The sequence below is a fragment of the Ovis canadensis genome, chromosome 1, assembly GCF_042477335.2.
Source record: "Ovis canadensis isolate MfBH-ARS-UI-01 breed Bighorn chromosome 1, ARS-UI_OviCan_v2, whole genome shotgun sequence".
NCBI classification, from domain to species: Eukaryota; Metazoa; Chordata; class Mammalia; order Artiodactyla; family Bovidae; genus Ovis; species Ovis canadensis.
The window spans coordinates 42,281,222-42,300,350 of NC_091245.1; the positions used below are offsets into that span (position 1 = coordinate 42,281,222).

The 19,129-nt window shown below is 37.0% G+C and overlaps 1 protein-coding gene across 2 annotated transcripts in view; it reads left to right on the forward strand.

Moving 5' to 3' along the window:
- PDE4B (phosphodiesterase 4B) overlaps positions 1 to 19,129 on the forward strand; it is a 663,597-nt gene that overhangs the window by 221,586 nt on the left and 422,882 nt on the right. Inside the window, exon 1 of one of the 2 annotated variants that reach the window (XM_069593935.1) lies at positions 536 to 1,050. The exons of the other annotated variant lie outside the window; for it this stretch is intronic. Coding sequence (XP_069450036.1) covers positions 815 to 1,050 — 236 coding nt within the window. The 5' untranslated portion in view covers positions 536 to 814. Of the gene's footprint in view, positions 1 to 535; positions 1,051 to 19,129 lie in introns of those variants that run through there. 2 annotated transcript variants of the gene reach the window in all.

Here is a 19,129-nt window from a genome sequence, read left to right on the forward strand (position 1 = left end):
TCTTTTTATATTGTAGTTTTGTATCTTCTGGAGAGGAGAGAGGGAAAAAAAGCTTTAGCAAATCAGCTCTTTCATTCAGAAATGGAATTTGGAGGGGTCTGTTTTAGCTAGGCTTTTTGACAATGTCTGATTTACTGTTTTTGCTGATGATGCAAGTGGCTTCACAAATGTGAAAATCTGGGTGATGGAGGGTGTTGTTGAGGGGGAAACAGAATGCAGTTGTTTAAATAGTCCTGGGCCAATAAGCGTTTGGTGGGTGGAGTTACTGTTGTATGCATTACAGAGAAAGATAATTCTGAATGAAGACTTTAAACATCACACATGCTGGCTGGACTCTGGTTCTGTGCTTTGTGCAAACAAAAATGAGTGACTCAGTGACTAGGTTTTGCTTACTATCCATTAGTGGATGCAGCGTGTTTGAAAAGATTTCTTTAAAAAAAAAATGCATGTAAAGGATTTATCAGAAGCCCTCATGAATATTTCATGAGTTGATATATTCAGCTGAATGAATTCAGCGAGTGTCAGTGTGTAGCTTGCAGACAAACCTCATCCACAAGGAGGCTACTGACATAGGAAGCACTTTGGCGCATTTTCAGAGGCAAAGCCAGGCTGATAAAGCTCCTTGTGACAGGCTGACTTGCCATTCTTCGATTATGCTGCTCCTGCTCTAAGCAGCTCCTACTTTGGAGCCACAGCTTCCTAAATTAAACTGGGAACAGTTTGCAGACTTACCAGCCTCCTAACCTGCAGCTGTGTCTCTGCTATGTTTGAGAATTTTGTTTTGGATGGTAAAAGCCAGCACTCCATATAAGACATGACAGCAAAAGATTCTTCAAAAGAACTTACTGCTTCTGAATCTGAGGTTTGCATAAAGACTTTCAAGGAGCAAATGCACTTAGAACTTGAGCTTCCGAGACTACCGGCAAACAGACCTACATCTCCTAAAATTTCTCCACGCAGTTCGCCAAGGAACTCACCATGCTTTTTCAGAAAGTTGCTGGTGAATAAAAGCATTCGTCAGCGTCGTCGCTTCACTGTGGCTCATACATGGTAAGAAGGGATTTGGTGGTGTTTGGAGTGCTTTTGACTAGCAACAGTGATTTAGAAATGTAGCAAATGGAATATTTGAATTTTGTTCATAATACAGACCTTAAGTGTGAGGTGAGTGGAGAGCAGGTCAGCTGAAGAATACATAGTGCTCTGTGTGTTCATGTCACTGTGCCTAGCTGTTTCCAGATGAAAAAAGGCTCTCACTGGAGAGAGTCTTTAATATTACTGCTTATAAAAAACACCTAGCTAATTCTAGGGCAACTGAGTATTGAAGGAGTTTTAAAATTCAGTTTTTAATCTCTGTGGAGGTGATTGGTGACTTTTTTGGTGTGTGTTTTTCTGTTGATGTTGATGAGTTTTTCTGATAGTATATTTTTGGTACAAAAATAAATGATTCAGTCTTGGATTTGTTTCTTAAGACAATGTATAAAGTCAAACTTAATGTATGGCATTGCCATATTGTAGTATGTCAGCTAGTGATTTTGATTTATTGGCTCTGTCTTTACACTTGTCAAGGTAAGGGAAAACTAAGTTTCCACTTCTGAAATTATGTGCTTAATTAATTTATGATTCAAATTGCTATTATCTTTGAGATTCTTACTGTAAAAAAAAGTGACTTAAAATTTATACATAATAATAAATAAACTCCCAATTTGCTTGGGAATGCCAAGTAAATAAATCCAAGAGCCCTCTATAAAAACTGTTCTGAGCCTTTAATATATATAATATGCTATATACAACAGAGGAGTTTCCTTAAACCAGTATAATAACAAAACACAAGGGAAGCACAAAAGAAATTGAACTTTAATTGCAAAAGCTAAGCTTTTTCAGATTTCTTTGAATATTATACTTTCTTTCAGATTAAAATACCCTTCAAAATTGGTACCTATTATTTTTATTTAATAGGGACCTTAGCAGTGAAGGGAGCTATTACCTCTTAAGGATAATTCTAACACACTGATTTTGACTGCGTCTTAGATTGCCAACCAACATTATAAACTGAGGAGATCCTGTTTTTGAAAATTATTATTTACTTGAATTCTGTTTTTTACTCATCTGAAGTGTTTGTCTGCCTGATCTACTGCACACTATATTGGCAAATTCAAGTTACCGCTAGAAATGTGTAGCTCGCCTTTGATAGACACCACATGTTAAGGCCAGTATTCATGCTTTACTTAGCTAAAAATGATATGGTTATTTTTGTTTTCTGACAATGCAGTGTTGTTCACTTAATTGCTTTATTGGCAAACTTTTTTTTAAATCACCTTTTCAATGAGTTAAATCTTATTATTCAATTATAATCTCATACTTGTAGAGTACATGTGATTAATTTCTCAAAACTGACCAATGGTAGCATTTGTACAAAGAGAAGATTTATATGTAAGGATGTACTGCTTTGAAGAAGTCCTCTCTCATGATTTACCCCACCCCTAAAGTGTGTGTATTTTCATATAGTTTGCTAAGTAGTATGATTGAATAGGAGAAAGGTATATAGTTATATTGCTAATTAGTTCTCATAAAACGAATAAAGGTGAAAAACATACAATTAATTGATTCATGTTTTACTAATTGGTTAATATTAAACCATTATTTTGACTAGATGGACATTTAATTTTAACTGATTCTCAGATAATGGTGAATCTTCATAAAACCTTGGTAATATTTCTTTATTACAGAGTTCCTGAATATAATAACATGACCTTTCTTTTATTCAGAATAGATTTTTGATTTAGTAGGAAGGTAGAGCTATAAATACTGATTTTTTTTAAAAGAATCCAAAGTTTAAAGGGACTAAAGAGCCAGTTTCACTCTTGCATTATACAAATTTTCTTGCAGCAAATTACAAAAAGAAAAATTAAGTGGTATTTGAGATAACTTATGCTATGAAAGTGATCTTCTAGCTGAGTTAAAACAAAAATTTCCACAAATTGCCAAAAATAAAAAAAAAAGCCCACATGACTTTGATATGATGTATCATAAGTTTAATCATCAAACTTACAAAATAACTTTAGTTTGACAATGATTCATTTTCACCTCCCAGCTCACACACTCTTCTTGTATTTCTTAGTAAAGGTATATCATTGTTTCTTTTAACTTCTGATTAAGTCTCTATTTATGTTTATTTCTTTCTCAGTGCACATTTAATATTTTTCAAATGTTTTTTTCATGGAGCATTCAATGAAATTTTCTTTTCATAAAATACAAACATATGTATTTGAATGACTTTTTCACTAACTTTAAAAATTATGTACTCCTTTTATAAAAGCATCAGATGTAATTTACATGAGGAAATAAGAGCATAAGTACTTTATTTTTGCCTCTTTGTTATGATGAAATGTAACCATTCTTTTCATGATCAACAATTAGTATTTTACAAACCATGCATTTAAGTTAGAAATTCCAAGATATGCACTTAGAAGTCTCTAAAAACATGTTATTACTTTACAGTAGACAGTAAACGTCTTTTAAAAAGACTGGATTGTTTTGATCCCAGCATTGAAATTAAAGTAATTTCATGATGAGCTAAACAGTGCAGAGGATGCAGTTTATATCTAAACCCACTGGACAGAGTTTTATCTTCACTTATTTGTAGATTTCATATTTTTTTCAGATGAATGTATAGTTCTGATTTTGAAAACCCAAGTTATGAAGTGTGAGTTAATGGCAGAAGATTTAAGAAACACTTGTGAAACACTGACTCTGTGATTCTTTGTGAAATATCTGAACAAAGATAAATATTCAGTGTTTTGTCACTAATTAGAGTATTGACATAGTCTTAAATCTGGAAGGAATCTGGGTGATTTATCTAGTTGCTTTCTTTTACTCTTGGGCAGGACCAGAGTTACTCTACCTTTGACATATGGTAATCTAAGTTCTAGAACCTCACTTAGTATACTGACTTACTACTTAATAGTCCTATTATTGAAAATTATATTGGTCTTCAATGGATATTAAGATAAAACTTATAAGTACTTGCATGAAAGTGAAGATCATTATTAACCAGTCCTAGGATTTTTTTTTTTTCTCTCAACATATATAATTGAGCTCTGCTGTGAGCAAGAAAAGAAAAAAATGCTGATTCAATCCATGTGGATTCCAACATTTCCTATATTTTTAGTTCTTTACTAGGATATTCACACGTATTATCTCATTTAAGTTTTATTAGGAGAATAGGAATACTCTAATATTACATGCTGCATTTATAAAAATGTTCTGAATTGCTTTAGTTTCTTCCAAGTATTTCTATTCCCTTAATTATTATTTGACTGTGTACCATTATCCCAAATTTCTAAATTCTCCTTTTAATTTTGAAACCCAAAAGTGAACACTCAAATCCATGATAGTTGATATGAGACAATATAGATTTTTAAAAAATGTGTCCTACACTGCAATGGAATGTCAAGCATTGGTGAACAGGGAGAAGGGAAAATTTATCTCTAACCCGAAATCAGGGGTGAAAACTCCTGAGACATAACCTTATCCTCCTTGTCTTATGTGGTCTGCTTGTTCTTCTTATTATTTTTTTTCAAATTTGAACTTTTTATTTTGTATCAGGATACAACAATTAACAATGTTGTGTGGCCTGCTTGTTCTAGAATTACACTTGCCACCTGTAGCTTTGTCAACCTTCTCTCCTCTGCTCATGTTCCAACCTCAGTTATCAGTTCTCCTACATCATCAGCAGCGTGATGCTCTCTGATGGAAGCTACTGGTGATGGTCCTGAATACACTTCAGGCCTAACACACTGCTCTTGAAGAGCAAGTGCATTGGTGAACACCACCACTCTATCTGTCCATGCTTGCACCTGGGATATGCTTCACAGAGGACAGTATACTTTCAGAGTTAGTATTAGAAAGACCTGTTTTTGTTTTTTTTTTTTTCCAGTTCCCCATTTAGTTCTACCTAGACCTTGGAAATATTTCCTCATTTTTATTAAAAGTTCATGAAATGTGAAATTTTGTGCTTAGTATTTGACCACAAAAGTATGAAAAGACATAGTTCATACTCTAAAGGAACTTACTTACACCTGACAAGACAAAGCTAGAATAACTGGAGAAGAGTAAAAAGAAAATGTTTAATAGTATATGTTTAACTTTTCTCTAAAGCTTTGGGCACATTTACTGCCTTATACAATTTAGTCCTAGTTTGTGAGCTAAATCTAAATCTGTGCCTTGTGTTATTTCTTATATTTCCCGAATTATTTCCTAGCAGTATGGAAAGTTTTTGAAAAATAGCTGTGTCTTTAAGTACTTACTGATTGAACATTTGACTGAACAGAACACTTGTTGAGAGCCTACCATGCTCGGGGTGCTACTCTGGGAAAAAGAGTCCTTACCTTCAGAGAATGCTCATGCCCCATGGAAGACAAATGGTATGTGTATAATGCTAATGAAGAATGACACACAACTTGTAAGAGCACAAGAAGAGATAAATACTGCTAGAGAGTGAGTCAGTGTGTTAGGGAAGGTTTGGAGAGGGGATGACATTTGTGTGGGATCTTGAAGAATGATTAGGAATTTTTCAGGAGAAGAGTGGGCAGGAAGGGCAATTTTTTTTTGGCCAAAGTGACAATAATAAAATTCTGTCAAGCAATAACAATAATAATAACATTTATTTTGTACTTAGAATGCATCTGACATTATTTTAAATTATTTGCTTATTTTTGTGCCATGATGTATGGCAAAAATCATAATTATCCAAAGTAATTATCCACCAATTAAATAAATAAAACAAGCAAAAATGTCCAGGTTATGTACTGATATTTCCATTTTATTGGAAAGAGAATGAAGCATGGGGAGGACTAGTAATTTGCCCAGGAGTAAACGGCAAGTAAGGGGCTGAGTTGGCATTTAACTCAGAGGGTGGTGGAAAGTGAGTAAAGTTCATTGGAGTTATAGCCTTAGGTGCAAGGTGGGAGAGATAGGAAGTCAGACTTTTCCTGGACATTGGAGTCACACTGGGCTTCCAGTATCCTGAACAAGACTTGGGGATTTATCCCATCATCAGCGGAGACCCACTGCAAGGCTATGAGAAGGGAGTTGCCTTAAATAGCTTTTACTTTGAAAAGGTCTTTGCAGGCATTATGGAGAAAGGATTGGAAGGTGAGAGGATTTAGAAGAAATGGGGAAAAGGGAGAATGTTCATTTGAGAGATAATGACTTCTAATTATTGTGTATGTTCCATAGCATCAAAACTATGCTTATAACATTCTTTAAGACTTAGCAAATTATGGTTTATGGAAACTGGGAGGAAAAGTGTGTTAATTCCATACGCCTTGCATTTATCACCTCCAGCATGGTGCTATGCATAGTTCTAGTTAATGCACCACTTCCAAATGCATCAAAGAATCTTAGCAAAGGTGCTAGGGAGGATGAGTGCATCCAGGGAAAACCGATTAGCTCAGTCCGAATTTATTAGAAATGCTTATTGTTGTGTTTGTGTATAATCCTGGTGAGTTTTTTTATAGAAATTATCTATGTCTGCAATCTGATTTCAATGCCAGTGGAAATCTATGCCTCATAGCCCTATTCTGTTCCTTAATCAGGGCAACTGTTTTCTTATTAATGGAAGTCTGCAGATGGTGTTTTTCTGGCCTTTTAGTGTGTGCAACTCTTCAATATATTGGATTTTAACAATACTTACTGGAAAAAGGGCTTTGAAAGTAGTGATGACAAACCCCCTGCCGGGAGTCACACTGGAAGGTGACCCAGCAGGCATGCCAAGGGCCCAACTGCTAAAGTCTAAGTTCTTTTGTGCAATTCCACTTGCTTTCTTTTCCCATTCTTCCTTCTTTTGTTGACTCCCAGTTTTTAATCCTTGGATGTTTATTGTGCTTCCTTCTGTAGTATCACTGTCAAGACGTCTGCAACATTATCCTTGAGGAATTTAAATGCTTCCCAGAAAAGTATCGAAAATGCTTGCCATGGTTCACAAGGCCCTACATTTTCTGGCTCCAGAATACCTGTGACCTCATCTCCTATTCCCCAGCCATGTTAGGCTCTTTTCTGTTCTTCAACAAACCTTGTATGTTTCTACTTCCGGGCCTTTGTTTGATGTTGCTTCTGCCTGGAAGTCTAGTTCCCTAGGTGTTGACATGGTTCACTATCTCACTTTCATCCAGGCTTCTACTCAAACCTCACTTGATAGAGAGGCTTCTGCTGACCCCTTCATCTAAAAAAGCATTGTTTGCTTTCTTGTCCCTTGTTTTGCTTTCTTTATCTTCTTGGGTGTTATTACCTGGAAATATATTGCTAGAAAAGACACACTTGTTTGTATGTTGTTTTTCTCTTCTTTTGTCTACCAATCTAGCAAAATTGCATGAGAGCAGGGATTCTGTCTTGTTTACTATATCCTAGGGACCTGAAGCAAGGCTGGTGCTTGGTATATATTTGATGAAAAAATAAAAGAAAAAATGAATATAGTTCCTATGTCCTATTTGTTTTCTTCTTCTAGCACTTTCCCTTTAGCTTGTTATGAAGGAGGAGAAAAGGAAACTTAGCTGATACTCTATAAGCACCCTTACTTCATCCATCTCTTAATAGTTGTATTCCCTTTTTGCTGGTAGGGCTACTCTAAGTTGCTTTCTGTTTTGTGTTCTGTGATATTGTAGGTACAAGTTTAATCACGATATCTCACTAGAGGCTAAGCGTTTTACATGGTAGCCTATTTAATTAAGCCACTGTGTACAAATCACACTACCTAGCCTGTAGTGCTATAAAGTAAATATTTGTCTGTAGCACTGTACAATTATTATTTGGTTATTCTTCATGCATCAAACAGCACACCAAATAGTTGGTGTTTCAGCTTAGGAAAGCTCTACATATCTCTCATTAACTACCTGAATGGAAGCATCATAGAGACAAACCTATTTGTTATTTGGCCTTTAAAATATCTGCATATTATTTGTTAGAATGCTTAATTATTGATTATTTTCTACTAATGCAGCATCTAGAAAACATTAAGTTTTCTGAGCTTTCGATAGAATTTTCCCGGGAAACTTGGAAGGAAGAACCCATTACTTGCAGAGTAAGGAAATTGTGAATTAATAACCATTGTATTCTAGAAAAGACATCCTCAGGAGCAAAAATTTTCACTTGGTTCTGTTTCATTTTTTCTGAACCAAGAGTTTGGGACCTCTGTCACTCCTAGTGATTTGTTTGACAGAGATATGTTTGAATCCCACTGTGTACTTTAAGTTAAAAAAAATAGAAGTAATTTGTTGACCTTCTCAAATTGCTTGAAGTTCTTCTTGCTAGAACTTAGACGTTTTGTCTTATAGGGAGAATACGAATGACTACTTCTTTCGACCTTTTGTGGAAAAGAACACTTGTCACTAGGGATGCTCTCCTGAAAGCTGAAAAGAAAGTGAAGTCACTCAGTCGAGTCTGACTCTTCGCGACCCCGTGGACTGTAGCCTACCAGGCTCCTCCATCCATGGGATTCTCCAGGCAAGAATACTGGAGTGGGCTGCCATTTCCTTCTCCAGAGGATCTTCCTGACCCAGGGATCGAACCCAGGTCTCCCACATTGCAGGCAGACACTTTAACCTCTGAGCCACCAGGGAAGATCTCCTGACAGACAGCTTATCCCCTCCTTCACCCTATACCCTCACAATGTCAACTTCAGCAAATAACGCAGATTGTAAATAAAGGGAGATGGGGTATTATGGCTTTCAGAAAAACTTTCAAACTATATTTTGTGAAGCATTAGCAATAGTGTTCTAGGACCCATTTTGGGAATTCCTTGAAAAATAAGATAGTGATAATCTTTTTGCTGGTCCTGGGTCCAAACGAAGAAACATGGATGAACCTGGGGAAATTTCGGGAAATTTGGGGGAGCACAGATTCCATAATCTCAGTGTCTAAAAAACCACAAGTGTAAGAGATAAAGGAGTGGATAAAAAATTTCTGGATAGCTATGCTTGATAAAGTCATAGAAATTTTCAGACAGTAAAATTATATGCATCTAAGATGTCCAGGAATGGCAACAGAATAAATGAGGAGGGTGGACATAATTTGGTTCAAGGAGAGGTTACTGGTAGTGAGGATTTAAAATTTCAAGAAGTTGAAAGAATAGTAGTAGTATAATGAAACCTTCTACTTCGATTTACTGATTATTAATGGTTTTCCACATTTACTCTATCTCTGTACCTCTCTCCATATTTAAATGCTTATATATGCTTTCTTTAGTTTCAAGGGAGTACACTTGGATGGAAAACATTAGTTTTGGATTTAAAAAAAGACCTCATTTTAAAGTATAATTATTTCTATTTCATTCGCATGTTCTCATATAATTTGAGTTTAATTCTTAATAATTGACTAATATCTTGACAAGTTATAAAAAGTTTGTGGCCCATTTTTAAAAGCAAACTATTGGAGCAGTGATAGTGAAGGGTTGTTGTTCAGTCGCTCAGTCGTGTCTGACTCTTTGCAACCCATGGACTGCAGCATGCCAGACTTCCATATCCTTCACTGTCTCCTGGAATTTGCTCAGATTTATGTCCATTGAGTTGGTGATGCTATTTAGCCATCTCATCCTCTCCTGCCCCCTTCTCCTTTTGCCTTCAATCTTCCCCAGCATCAGGACTTTTTCAGTGAGTCGGCTCTTTGCATCAGGTGGCCAAAGTATTAGAACTTCAGCTTCAGTTCAGTTCAGTTCAGTTCAGTCGCTCAATCATGTCTTTGTGACCCCATGAACCACAGCACTCCAGGCCTCCCTGTCCATCACCAACTCCCGGAGTCTACCCAAACCCATGTCCATTGAGTTGGTGATGTCATCCAACCATGTCATCCTCTGTCATCCCCTTCTCCTCCTACCCTCAATCTTTCCCAGCATCAGGGTCTTTTCAAATGAGTCAGCTCTTCGCATGAGGTGGCTAAAGTATTGGAGATTCAGCTTCAACATCAGTCCCTCCAGTGAACACCCAGGACTGATCTCCTTCCTTCCAATAAATATTTAGGATTGATTTCCTTTTAATCTCCTTGCAGTCCAAAGGACTCTCAAGAGCCTTTTCCAGCACAATTTGAAAGCATCGATTTGTTGGCCCCCAGACTTCTTTATTGTCTACTCTCACATACATACATGACTACTGGAAAAACCATAGCTTTGATTATATGTACCTTTGTTGCTGGGCTTCCCTGATAGCTTAGCTGATAAAGAATCCACCTGCAATGCAGGAGACCTGGGTTCGATCCCTGGGTTGGGAAGATCCCCTGGAGAAGGGAAAGGCTACCCATTCCAGTATTCTGGCCTGGAGAATTCCATAGACTGTATAGTTTACAGGGCTGCAGAGAGTCGGACACGACTGAGTGACTTTTACTCACTCACCTTTGTTGGCAAAGCGATGCCTCTGCTTTTTAATATGCTGTCTAGACTTGTCTTAGCATTTATTCCAAGGAACAAGCATCTTCTAATTTCATGGCTGCAGTCACAGTCTGCAGTGATTTGGAGACCAAGAAAAGGAAATCTGTCACTGCCTCCACTTTTCCCCATCTATTTGTGTGAAGTAATGGGACCAGATGCCGTGATCTTAGTTTTTTGAATGTTGAATTTTAAGCCAGCTTTTTTTTCACTCTCCTCCTTCACCCTCATCAAGAGGCTCTTTAGTTCCTCATCACTTTCTGCCATTAGAGTGGTATCATCTGCATATCTGAGGTTGTTGATATTTCCCCCTGCAGTCTTGATTCTAGCTTGTGATTCATCCAGCCTGGCATTTTGCGTGATGTACTCTGAATATAAGTTAAATAAGCAGGCTGACAGTATATAGTCTTGACATACTCCTTTCCCAATTTGGAACCAATCCGTTGTTCCATGTCCTTGATTCATGGACTTAGCATTCCAGGTTCCTATGCAATATTGTTCTTTACGTCATTGGACTTTACTTTCACCACCAGACACATCCAAAACTGAGAGTTGTTTCTGCTTTGGCCCAGCTGCTTCATTCTTTCTAGAGCTATTAGTAATTGCCATCAGCTCTTCACCAGTAGCATGCTGGACACCTACCGACCTGGGGTGGCTTATTCTGGTATCATCTATTTTTGCCTTTGCGTACTGTTCATGGGCTTCTCGTGGCAAGAATACTGGAGTGTTTTGCCATTCACTCTTCAGTGGACAACATTTTTTTCAGAACTCTCCAGAATGACTTGTCTGTCATGGGTGGACCTGCGTGGTGTGGCTCATACTTTCAAGCCCTTTTGCAATGACAAGGCTGGGATACATGAAGGGGTGTAGAGGATTAGAGATATCTATAATATTAATAGTTTATAAGTAATCTTGGTGACAAATTGTTGGTTTTAGGTACTTGAAACTACTTCTAAGAGGATGGGTGTCGGTAGCATTTATTTTTTTCTTCCCTCCAAAAGAGATGTTACTTCTTTCTATAAAACTATAAGATATAACATTAATATGGAAAACTGTATTTCTTAATATAGTACAGATGAACTTCTATCATTATATTTTTGATGTTATCTTCAATTTTATTTTTACTGTTGATCTTTCTTTTATGTTATGTTATTTGGAGTCAAGTAAGTTAGCTGACTCATTTGAAAAGACCCTGATGCTGGGAAAGATTGAGGACAGGAGGAGAAGGGGACGACAGAGGATGAGACGGTTGGATGGCATCACTGACTCGATGGATATAGGTTTGGGTGAACTCTGGGAGTTGGTGATGGACAGGGAGGCCTGGTGTGCTGCGGTTCATGGGGTCACAAAGAGTCAGACACGACTGAGCAACTGAACTGAACTGAAGTTAGGTTTGGTTTTAATATTTTGTCTTGAATTGCTATTGAAATTTTAGACCAGTTAATTCTCTGTCTTGGACCTCAGTTCCTTCGTTTGTAAAGTGGAGAAAATAGCCTCATATTTAAATATTTTCAAATGTTAATTTAATTTAAGCATGTATTTGTTAACTCTCCTGCTATCTCTCTATCTGTCTACGTATCCCACTGTCTATCTACTCCTAAGATAATGTATGAGAGTACTTAATGGAATACTTTATGCATTATAAGTCACATAATAGATATTACTGTTTAACTATCTTACTAAATCTCTAAACACACACAAACATTCACATTATTGTCAGCCTTGGTTGGTAAAGCAGAACTTATTTTTTATTATCTGAAAAGCATAGCTGGGTATTAAATATGCTAGTTCAGAAGAGTCAAAGTGCACTTGTGTTTGTAAAAAAATAATTTTATAATATTCACAATGTGACCATTACTGAGGAAACAAAATATCATTCATTATTTTCATGTGATAATCACATTCTAATGAACCAAGCTCAATTGTATTGAAACGCATATCAGAAGATCTAGTGTGAACAGCTTACATCCCTAATAAGAAACTTTATAGCCTTGTTTGGCTGCTATCAGCAACATATTTTTAAAAGCCATATGCAAAAGAGATAGGAACAGAAGCACTTTGATGTAATTCCATCCACTTGCACCAATAAGCTTGAGAGCAAAAAGAAAAAAAAAAAAGCATGAGAAGTTGCCTTGTCTATTTCAGGATCCTACATATAAAAAGCCAATATAGGATTCAGTGAACAAATGCCTTGGAAAAATTCCAGTGTCATCAAAAACTCATTTTTCTCAAAATCTCTCCCTGGTACTCTTCATATTTATGCACAAATTAATAAGTACAGACTGTTTGTCACAGCACAGAGAATCTGAGAGTGCTTTTGTGGCTTATTTGGGCCACAGTTATCTCAGCAGTTAGTTTATACAGGAAGCCTCTTTTTCACCATCAGAACTATTTAGGCCTACTGAAGAGAGGTCTAGGAAGGTAAGACAAAGAAACTCAGGGATCCAAGTCTCTCTCACTGATGATGTCTTAACTGCCCAAGACTTCCTCCTGAGATGTTACCATTGAAATTCACACATGGATTTTAACTTGCTGGGGAAAATCATGGCCTTTGTCCTTACCTGTCATTCTGCTCAGCCAGGACTGAGCTCACCCAGAAAATATGGTTGTGTCTCTAACATGCTCATGTTTACGAAAACAACATGAATCTTTAGGAGGCTGGGTGGTGCAAAGAGCACAGCATTTGAATCCCAACTCCACCTTTGACCAGATACTAGGTTTTAAGCAAACCGTTTAACCTTAGTTCCACTTTCTGCTTCTGCAAAATTAGAAAAAGACTTCTTATGTCTCATTAGGTCTCTATGAAAACTGAAAGAAGTAATGCGTGTTCTTGGCATAGTCCTTGGCCAATGAAAGGTAATCAGCAGACTTCTTTCACTAATGAGAGCTTAATCCAGAGCTTATGATTTCATATAAAAATGATAATATATATATAGTAATATAAACTAAGTATTTGTATGCTGCTGCTGCTGCTAAGTCACGTCAGTCGTGTCCAACTCTGTGCAACCCCATAGACAGCAGCCCACCAGGCTCCTGTCCCTGGGATTCTCCAGGCAAAAATACTGGAGTGGGTTGCCATCTCCTTCTCTAGAGCATGAAAGTGAAAAGTGAAAGGGAAGTCACTCAGTCGTGTCCGACTCTTTGCAACCTCATGGACTATAGCCTACCAGGCTCCTCTGTCCATGGGATTTCCCAGGCAAGAGTACTGGAGTGGGTTGCCATTGCCTTCTCCGAAATATCTGTATAGCATGGTTTAATTAAATCAGTTTTTATTGAGCAATGCTGTACATATTAAATACATTCTTTTTAGACCACTTAGATATTACTTAGTTTCACAGGATAGTATGTTATCTTAAAGCCCAAATTAAATGTTCTTACAACAGTAAAATAAAATTTAAAAAGAAAAATAAATCACTATGCATTATGGGGTTTAATCACTCTCATTTTTCACAGAGACAACTGTAAATGACTTTGGCCATAAAATGCTGTTTATTCTTTAAAATTCCTGTTATCTTCCTGAATTTGGTGCTTGTCTCCATTAATGAAAGTAGATGCCAATGAAACACTTTTTCTCTAAGTGAATTTAAATCAATTACTATTAAAAATATAGTGTTATTTTCAAAGTACCAGAATGTGCCTGCAGTTGTTTTCCCTAGTCAGTAGAATCTAACCTCCTAGTGATTTGTTTACATAAGAAAGTTTATTCACAAGAGGCAATGAGAAAAGAGCTTGCGACCTAGAGTCCTAGACTCTAGACATGCATCCTGGCGCCACCACTTACAAACTGTTTTGCTTTGTCTTGTTTTGTTTTTTTGAATGGCAAAGGGATAGTCATTTAACCTTTTGGACGTGCAACTTACTCATCAGTATAGATAAAGCAATTATTTCCCTATTCATATATGGTATTTATAAAATTAATTAGAACAGTTGAAAAACACAAAGAATTGGAACTTGTTTTCTGGAAGAAGAGGAAATATGTTTATAGAGCCAAAAGTAATGATAAACTATTGCTAATGAGTACGAAATGCTGCAGGTGTATTTGGGTTGTATGTAAAGAACATGTTAATAAACTTGATTAAATACCATGAACATTGCCTTATAAACATTTTATTTTACAGAAAGAGGAGGAATTTCTGCTGTATGGGACTATTTAAGGGAGAGACAGTGTGGAGACGGGGGCTAGACTAAGTGGTACCTTTGGGTCTTACTACCCTCATTGGTCTTTACATCACTTTCATGCTTCCTGTAGAAAAATAACAGAAAGCTCAGAAACTAATATTCAGTCCAGGGAAAGTTGTATTTAACCTTTATCCAGATGCCTTGACAGCATTTTAAGTCAAATTGCTCTGTTTATCTTGGTTGTTTCCAGGAATATTTAGGGATGAAAGCAGAAATAAAGGTTATGGCTTCTCTTTTGACAAAGACTTCCTTCTCACAGTATCACTGATCAGGTTGATTCTGTCTCTGAGCACCTGAAAGACAGTAAAAGATTATACCTTTAAGACAGGGGGTTTTCTGTTCAAGTGAATTTATACATCACCAAAAAATGACTGTCCGCATAAACTCAAAGTTTTGTGACAGTGCAAAATGAAACACTTTCAGGCTTCCAAAGAATTATGCCAAGTTTCTGATTCTGTCTAAAGTAACAAAAATAAAATTTTTAGGAACCTATCCTATTTTTAGGAACCAATAGGTTAAACCTTAACTTAACCTATTATAGATTAAATTAAGCAGCTGCTTTATCTGAATAAAGCTTTGCAGAATCTAATATTATAAAAGAGCTATCTTTTATAAACACAGTACTTGCTTGGGATTCAGTCGATTTGGGTTTTAATGCCAGCAGCATCCCAAATGCCCAGTAAGCATATATGCATACATTTGCCACTGGTAGCTTTTTTGTCGAGAGGGATTAATAATCACCTGGGCCTACCATCCTTACTTTATGCATTATGGTATGAATATTGAATGCCAGTGGTTATAGAGTGCTTTGGTGTTCTGCAGAGTGACTTGGCAAAGACATTCAGAAGAAAAAAAAAGGCTTCTAAGTAGTTTTATACATATCAGATTTTTGAAAATGTGATTCAACTTTAAACTGCATTAATAGATTTTATATTTTATGTGAACCTTAAAAATGCCAAGTATTTAGTACTTGGGAAGTTTGGATGTTTATATTTAGAGTTTCTTAAGCATTACCATAATTGTGTATGTTAGTTCCTTTTTAAAGGTACCCCCCAACATTGCTTAGTGAATTAATTCTTTGTAGCATGCAGTTTTTCTTTTTATTTTATTCCAATAAACAAATGTATATGGTTGAATGATACAAATATAATATGCTTTGCCATTAAAAATCTCTAGTCAAACCCAAAAATGTATATAATAATTCAGTATGTGAAATCATTTTATTGATGGATACAAGTATTAAACATATACAAGTATAAAATAATAATATTCTCTCATGACTACTGGGAGGTGTCAACCTAATTATGAAACTAAAAATCTACAGAACAATGGTGGTGCTCTCCTTTCCAAATGCCTGTGAGCCTTGGATCAACATCTGTTATGATGACTTATTTTTGAGAGTCAATCAGTATAAGTATAGTGAGCTGTACTTGGCAATCTGATATACCAGCATGAGGTCAGGTATAAGCAGACTGCTGGTGTGAGCAAGCAGAAAATATGCTCTAAGAGAGAAAGGAGCAAGATAGAAATATTTTAATATTATAAATAAAAAATGAAGCAATAATATAAAAATGATACCACATATACCTTATATTATTTAATGCTCACCTCTATTTAAAATGGGGAAACTGAGATTCATGAGGTCAACTGACCGATGCTAGGTAACCAAGGTGCAGAGTGGTAAACCAAGAATTAGCCCATAGGTTCTGATTTAGATTTACACATCTTATATATTGACAAGGTTCACAGATTCAATGAACTTCACACAACCCACTCCACTCCTGCCTCAACCCCCAACTCCCAGCTCCTATGGGAAAACATCTAGAGTTATCATACTTTCATGTCCCCTTATTAAAAGCCTTCTCACAGTGAGGGCTGACAAATTCATTTGCACTTAAGCGTAATTGACTCATGGGTTTTAATGTGTTATTCCATTTTTCGAAATAAACATTAAACCAGGCAAATTAATCTCTGCTTGTAGAGTTTGACACACTAGGTAGCAGAGGCAAAGGAAGTATTTGGAAGTAGAAAAGGTCGTTTTCCAGTCCCCTCAGGGCCTGGGACACAGAGGATGAGCTGAATGTCCCAGGCATGTAATTGTGTTTGCAAACCTTTTATTCATTCACCAAATTATTCATACCACCTACCTGTTCCATACCCATGTTTCCTGTCTTCCTTCCTATCTCTGTGGATCAGCTCTGTGTACCTGGTTAAGGCCAATCCCACCCTTCTGACCCTCAAAGGACTTTGCTCTTGGACTTGTCCTTGCTGTCTCCTGCATCACTGGTTTTCCATCCTATTAGATTATGTCTATCTGGCTATAAACACTTTAAAACTCTGTCCTTTCCAAGGGCCTCTTTGACCCTATGCACCCTTCTATCTATTACCCTATATCCGTTCCCCTTTACAGCAAAACCTCCAAAATAGTAGTCTATAGGCTATAGACAGAGATAGACATATAGACTATATAATAATTTATATGTCTCACTATACTTTGGCTGCTTGATGCGAACAGCTGACTCATTGGAAAAGACCCTAATTCTGAGAAAGATTGAAGGCAGAAGGAGAAGAGGGTGACAGAGGATGAGATGGTTGGATGGCATCACAGATTCAAGGACATGAAATTGGGCAAACTCCAGGAGATGGAGGCCTGGCTTGCTGCAGTCCATGAGGTTGCAAAGAGTCAGACACAGCTTAGGGACTGAACAACAAGAAGTCCTTTTTTGAAAACTTCAAGATTTGCCCTCACAACTCCACTAAAAGTGTTGTTACTGAGGTTATAAAATCCATGTGACAAATCAAATGATCAACTAGCAATCCTCATCTTGCTCAGCTCATCAACAGCATATCATACAGTTGGTTACATCTTCTTTCTTGAAACATTGCCTTCACTTGACTTCCTGGACACTGTAATCTCTTTCCTTTCTCAGAGGCTGTTCTTTCTCAATTTCCTCAGCTGGTTCCTCTCCCCAAACTCTAAACATTGGAATGTCCCCAGAGGAATGTGGTCTCTCTGTTTTGTCTGCACCACTCCCTAGGCCAAGTATCTCCCTTAGACTCATGACTTTAAATAATATCTGTGCACTGATGATTACAGTTTGTATCTTTAGATAGACTTTCTGAACTCCAGACCTATGTACCTGTCCAACAGCCTTCTTGACAGCAAAACTGAGCACGTCCAAAACTGACATCTTGATTTTCAGCCCCGACATCCTACCCTTGTTGCAATCTGTTCCCAGTCTTCTCCATCTTGGTAAAATGCAATTCCATTTTTTTTTTTCTGATTGTTCAGGCCAGGAATCTTGGAGTCTTCCATGGCTCCTGATTTTCTCTGATATTTCACATTCCAAATGCATCAACAAATTCTATCAGCTCTGCTTTTGCAGTGTCTTCATCACCACCACTGCTGCCATTCTGATCCAGGTTACCATTATCTCATACCTGGATTATTTAATTAACCTCTTGCCTGATTCTCCTGCTTTCCATCAGAATCCTTCAAGGGTAGCCCATGTCACTCAGAATGTATGTGCCATACATGCAAGGCCCTATTGATCTCTGCCTTTTTTGTTGTCAAAAAAGAATATCTCCTAGGTATCTGTATGGCCTTCTTCCTTTTTTCAGATCATTGCTTGAATTCATCTCATTGGAGAGAATCTTCCTGACCATGAATATAAAACCAATATAAAATAGCCTTCCTCTTATCCTCAGGTCTGCTTTGATTTCTTTATACCACATATCCATACCTGATGTATAGCTCTACATCATTGTCTGTATGTAGATATCTACACCCACAGCTATATTCATTTCTGTATTTACACTGTCTCTATCCATCATCTATCTTATTGTCTGCCTTTTCCCACTAGAATATAAACTCCATAATGATAGAGACTTTGTGTATTTTGCTCATTGTAAATCCATAATACAAGCTAGCACATTGTTTTTGTTCTGTCGCTAAGTCATGTCTGATTTTGTGACCCCGTGGGCTGTAGCACAGGTTCCTCTGTCCTCCACTATCTTCCAGAGATTGCTCAAATTTATGTCAGTTAGCTGGTTATGCTATATAAAAATCATAGCTTTGACTAGACAGACATTTGTCAGCAAAGTGATAGCTCTGTTTTTTAATATGCTGTTTAGGTTTGTCATAGCTTTTCTTCCAAGGAGCAAGTGTCTTTTAATTTCTTCGCTACAGTACTGTCCACATTGATTCTGGAGCCAAAGAAAATAAAATCTGTCACTGCTTTTACTTTCTCCCCTTTCATTTGCCATGAAGTGATGGGACAAGATGCCATGATCTTGAATGTTGAGTTTTAAGCCAGCCTTTTCAGTCTCCTCTTTTACCCTCATCAAGAGGCTCTTTTGTTTCTCTACACTTTCTGCCATAAGGGGTGGTGTCATCTGCATATCTGAGGTTGTTGATATTTCTCCCAGCAATCTTGATTCCACCTTGTGATTCATCCAGCCTGACATTTTGCATGATGTACTCTGCATCTTCCCTGGTGGTTCAGAGGGTAAAGCGTCTGCCTGCAACGTGGGAGACCC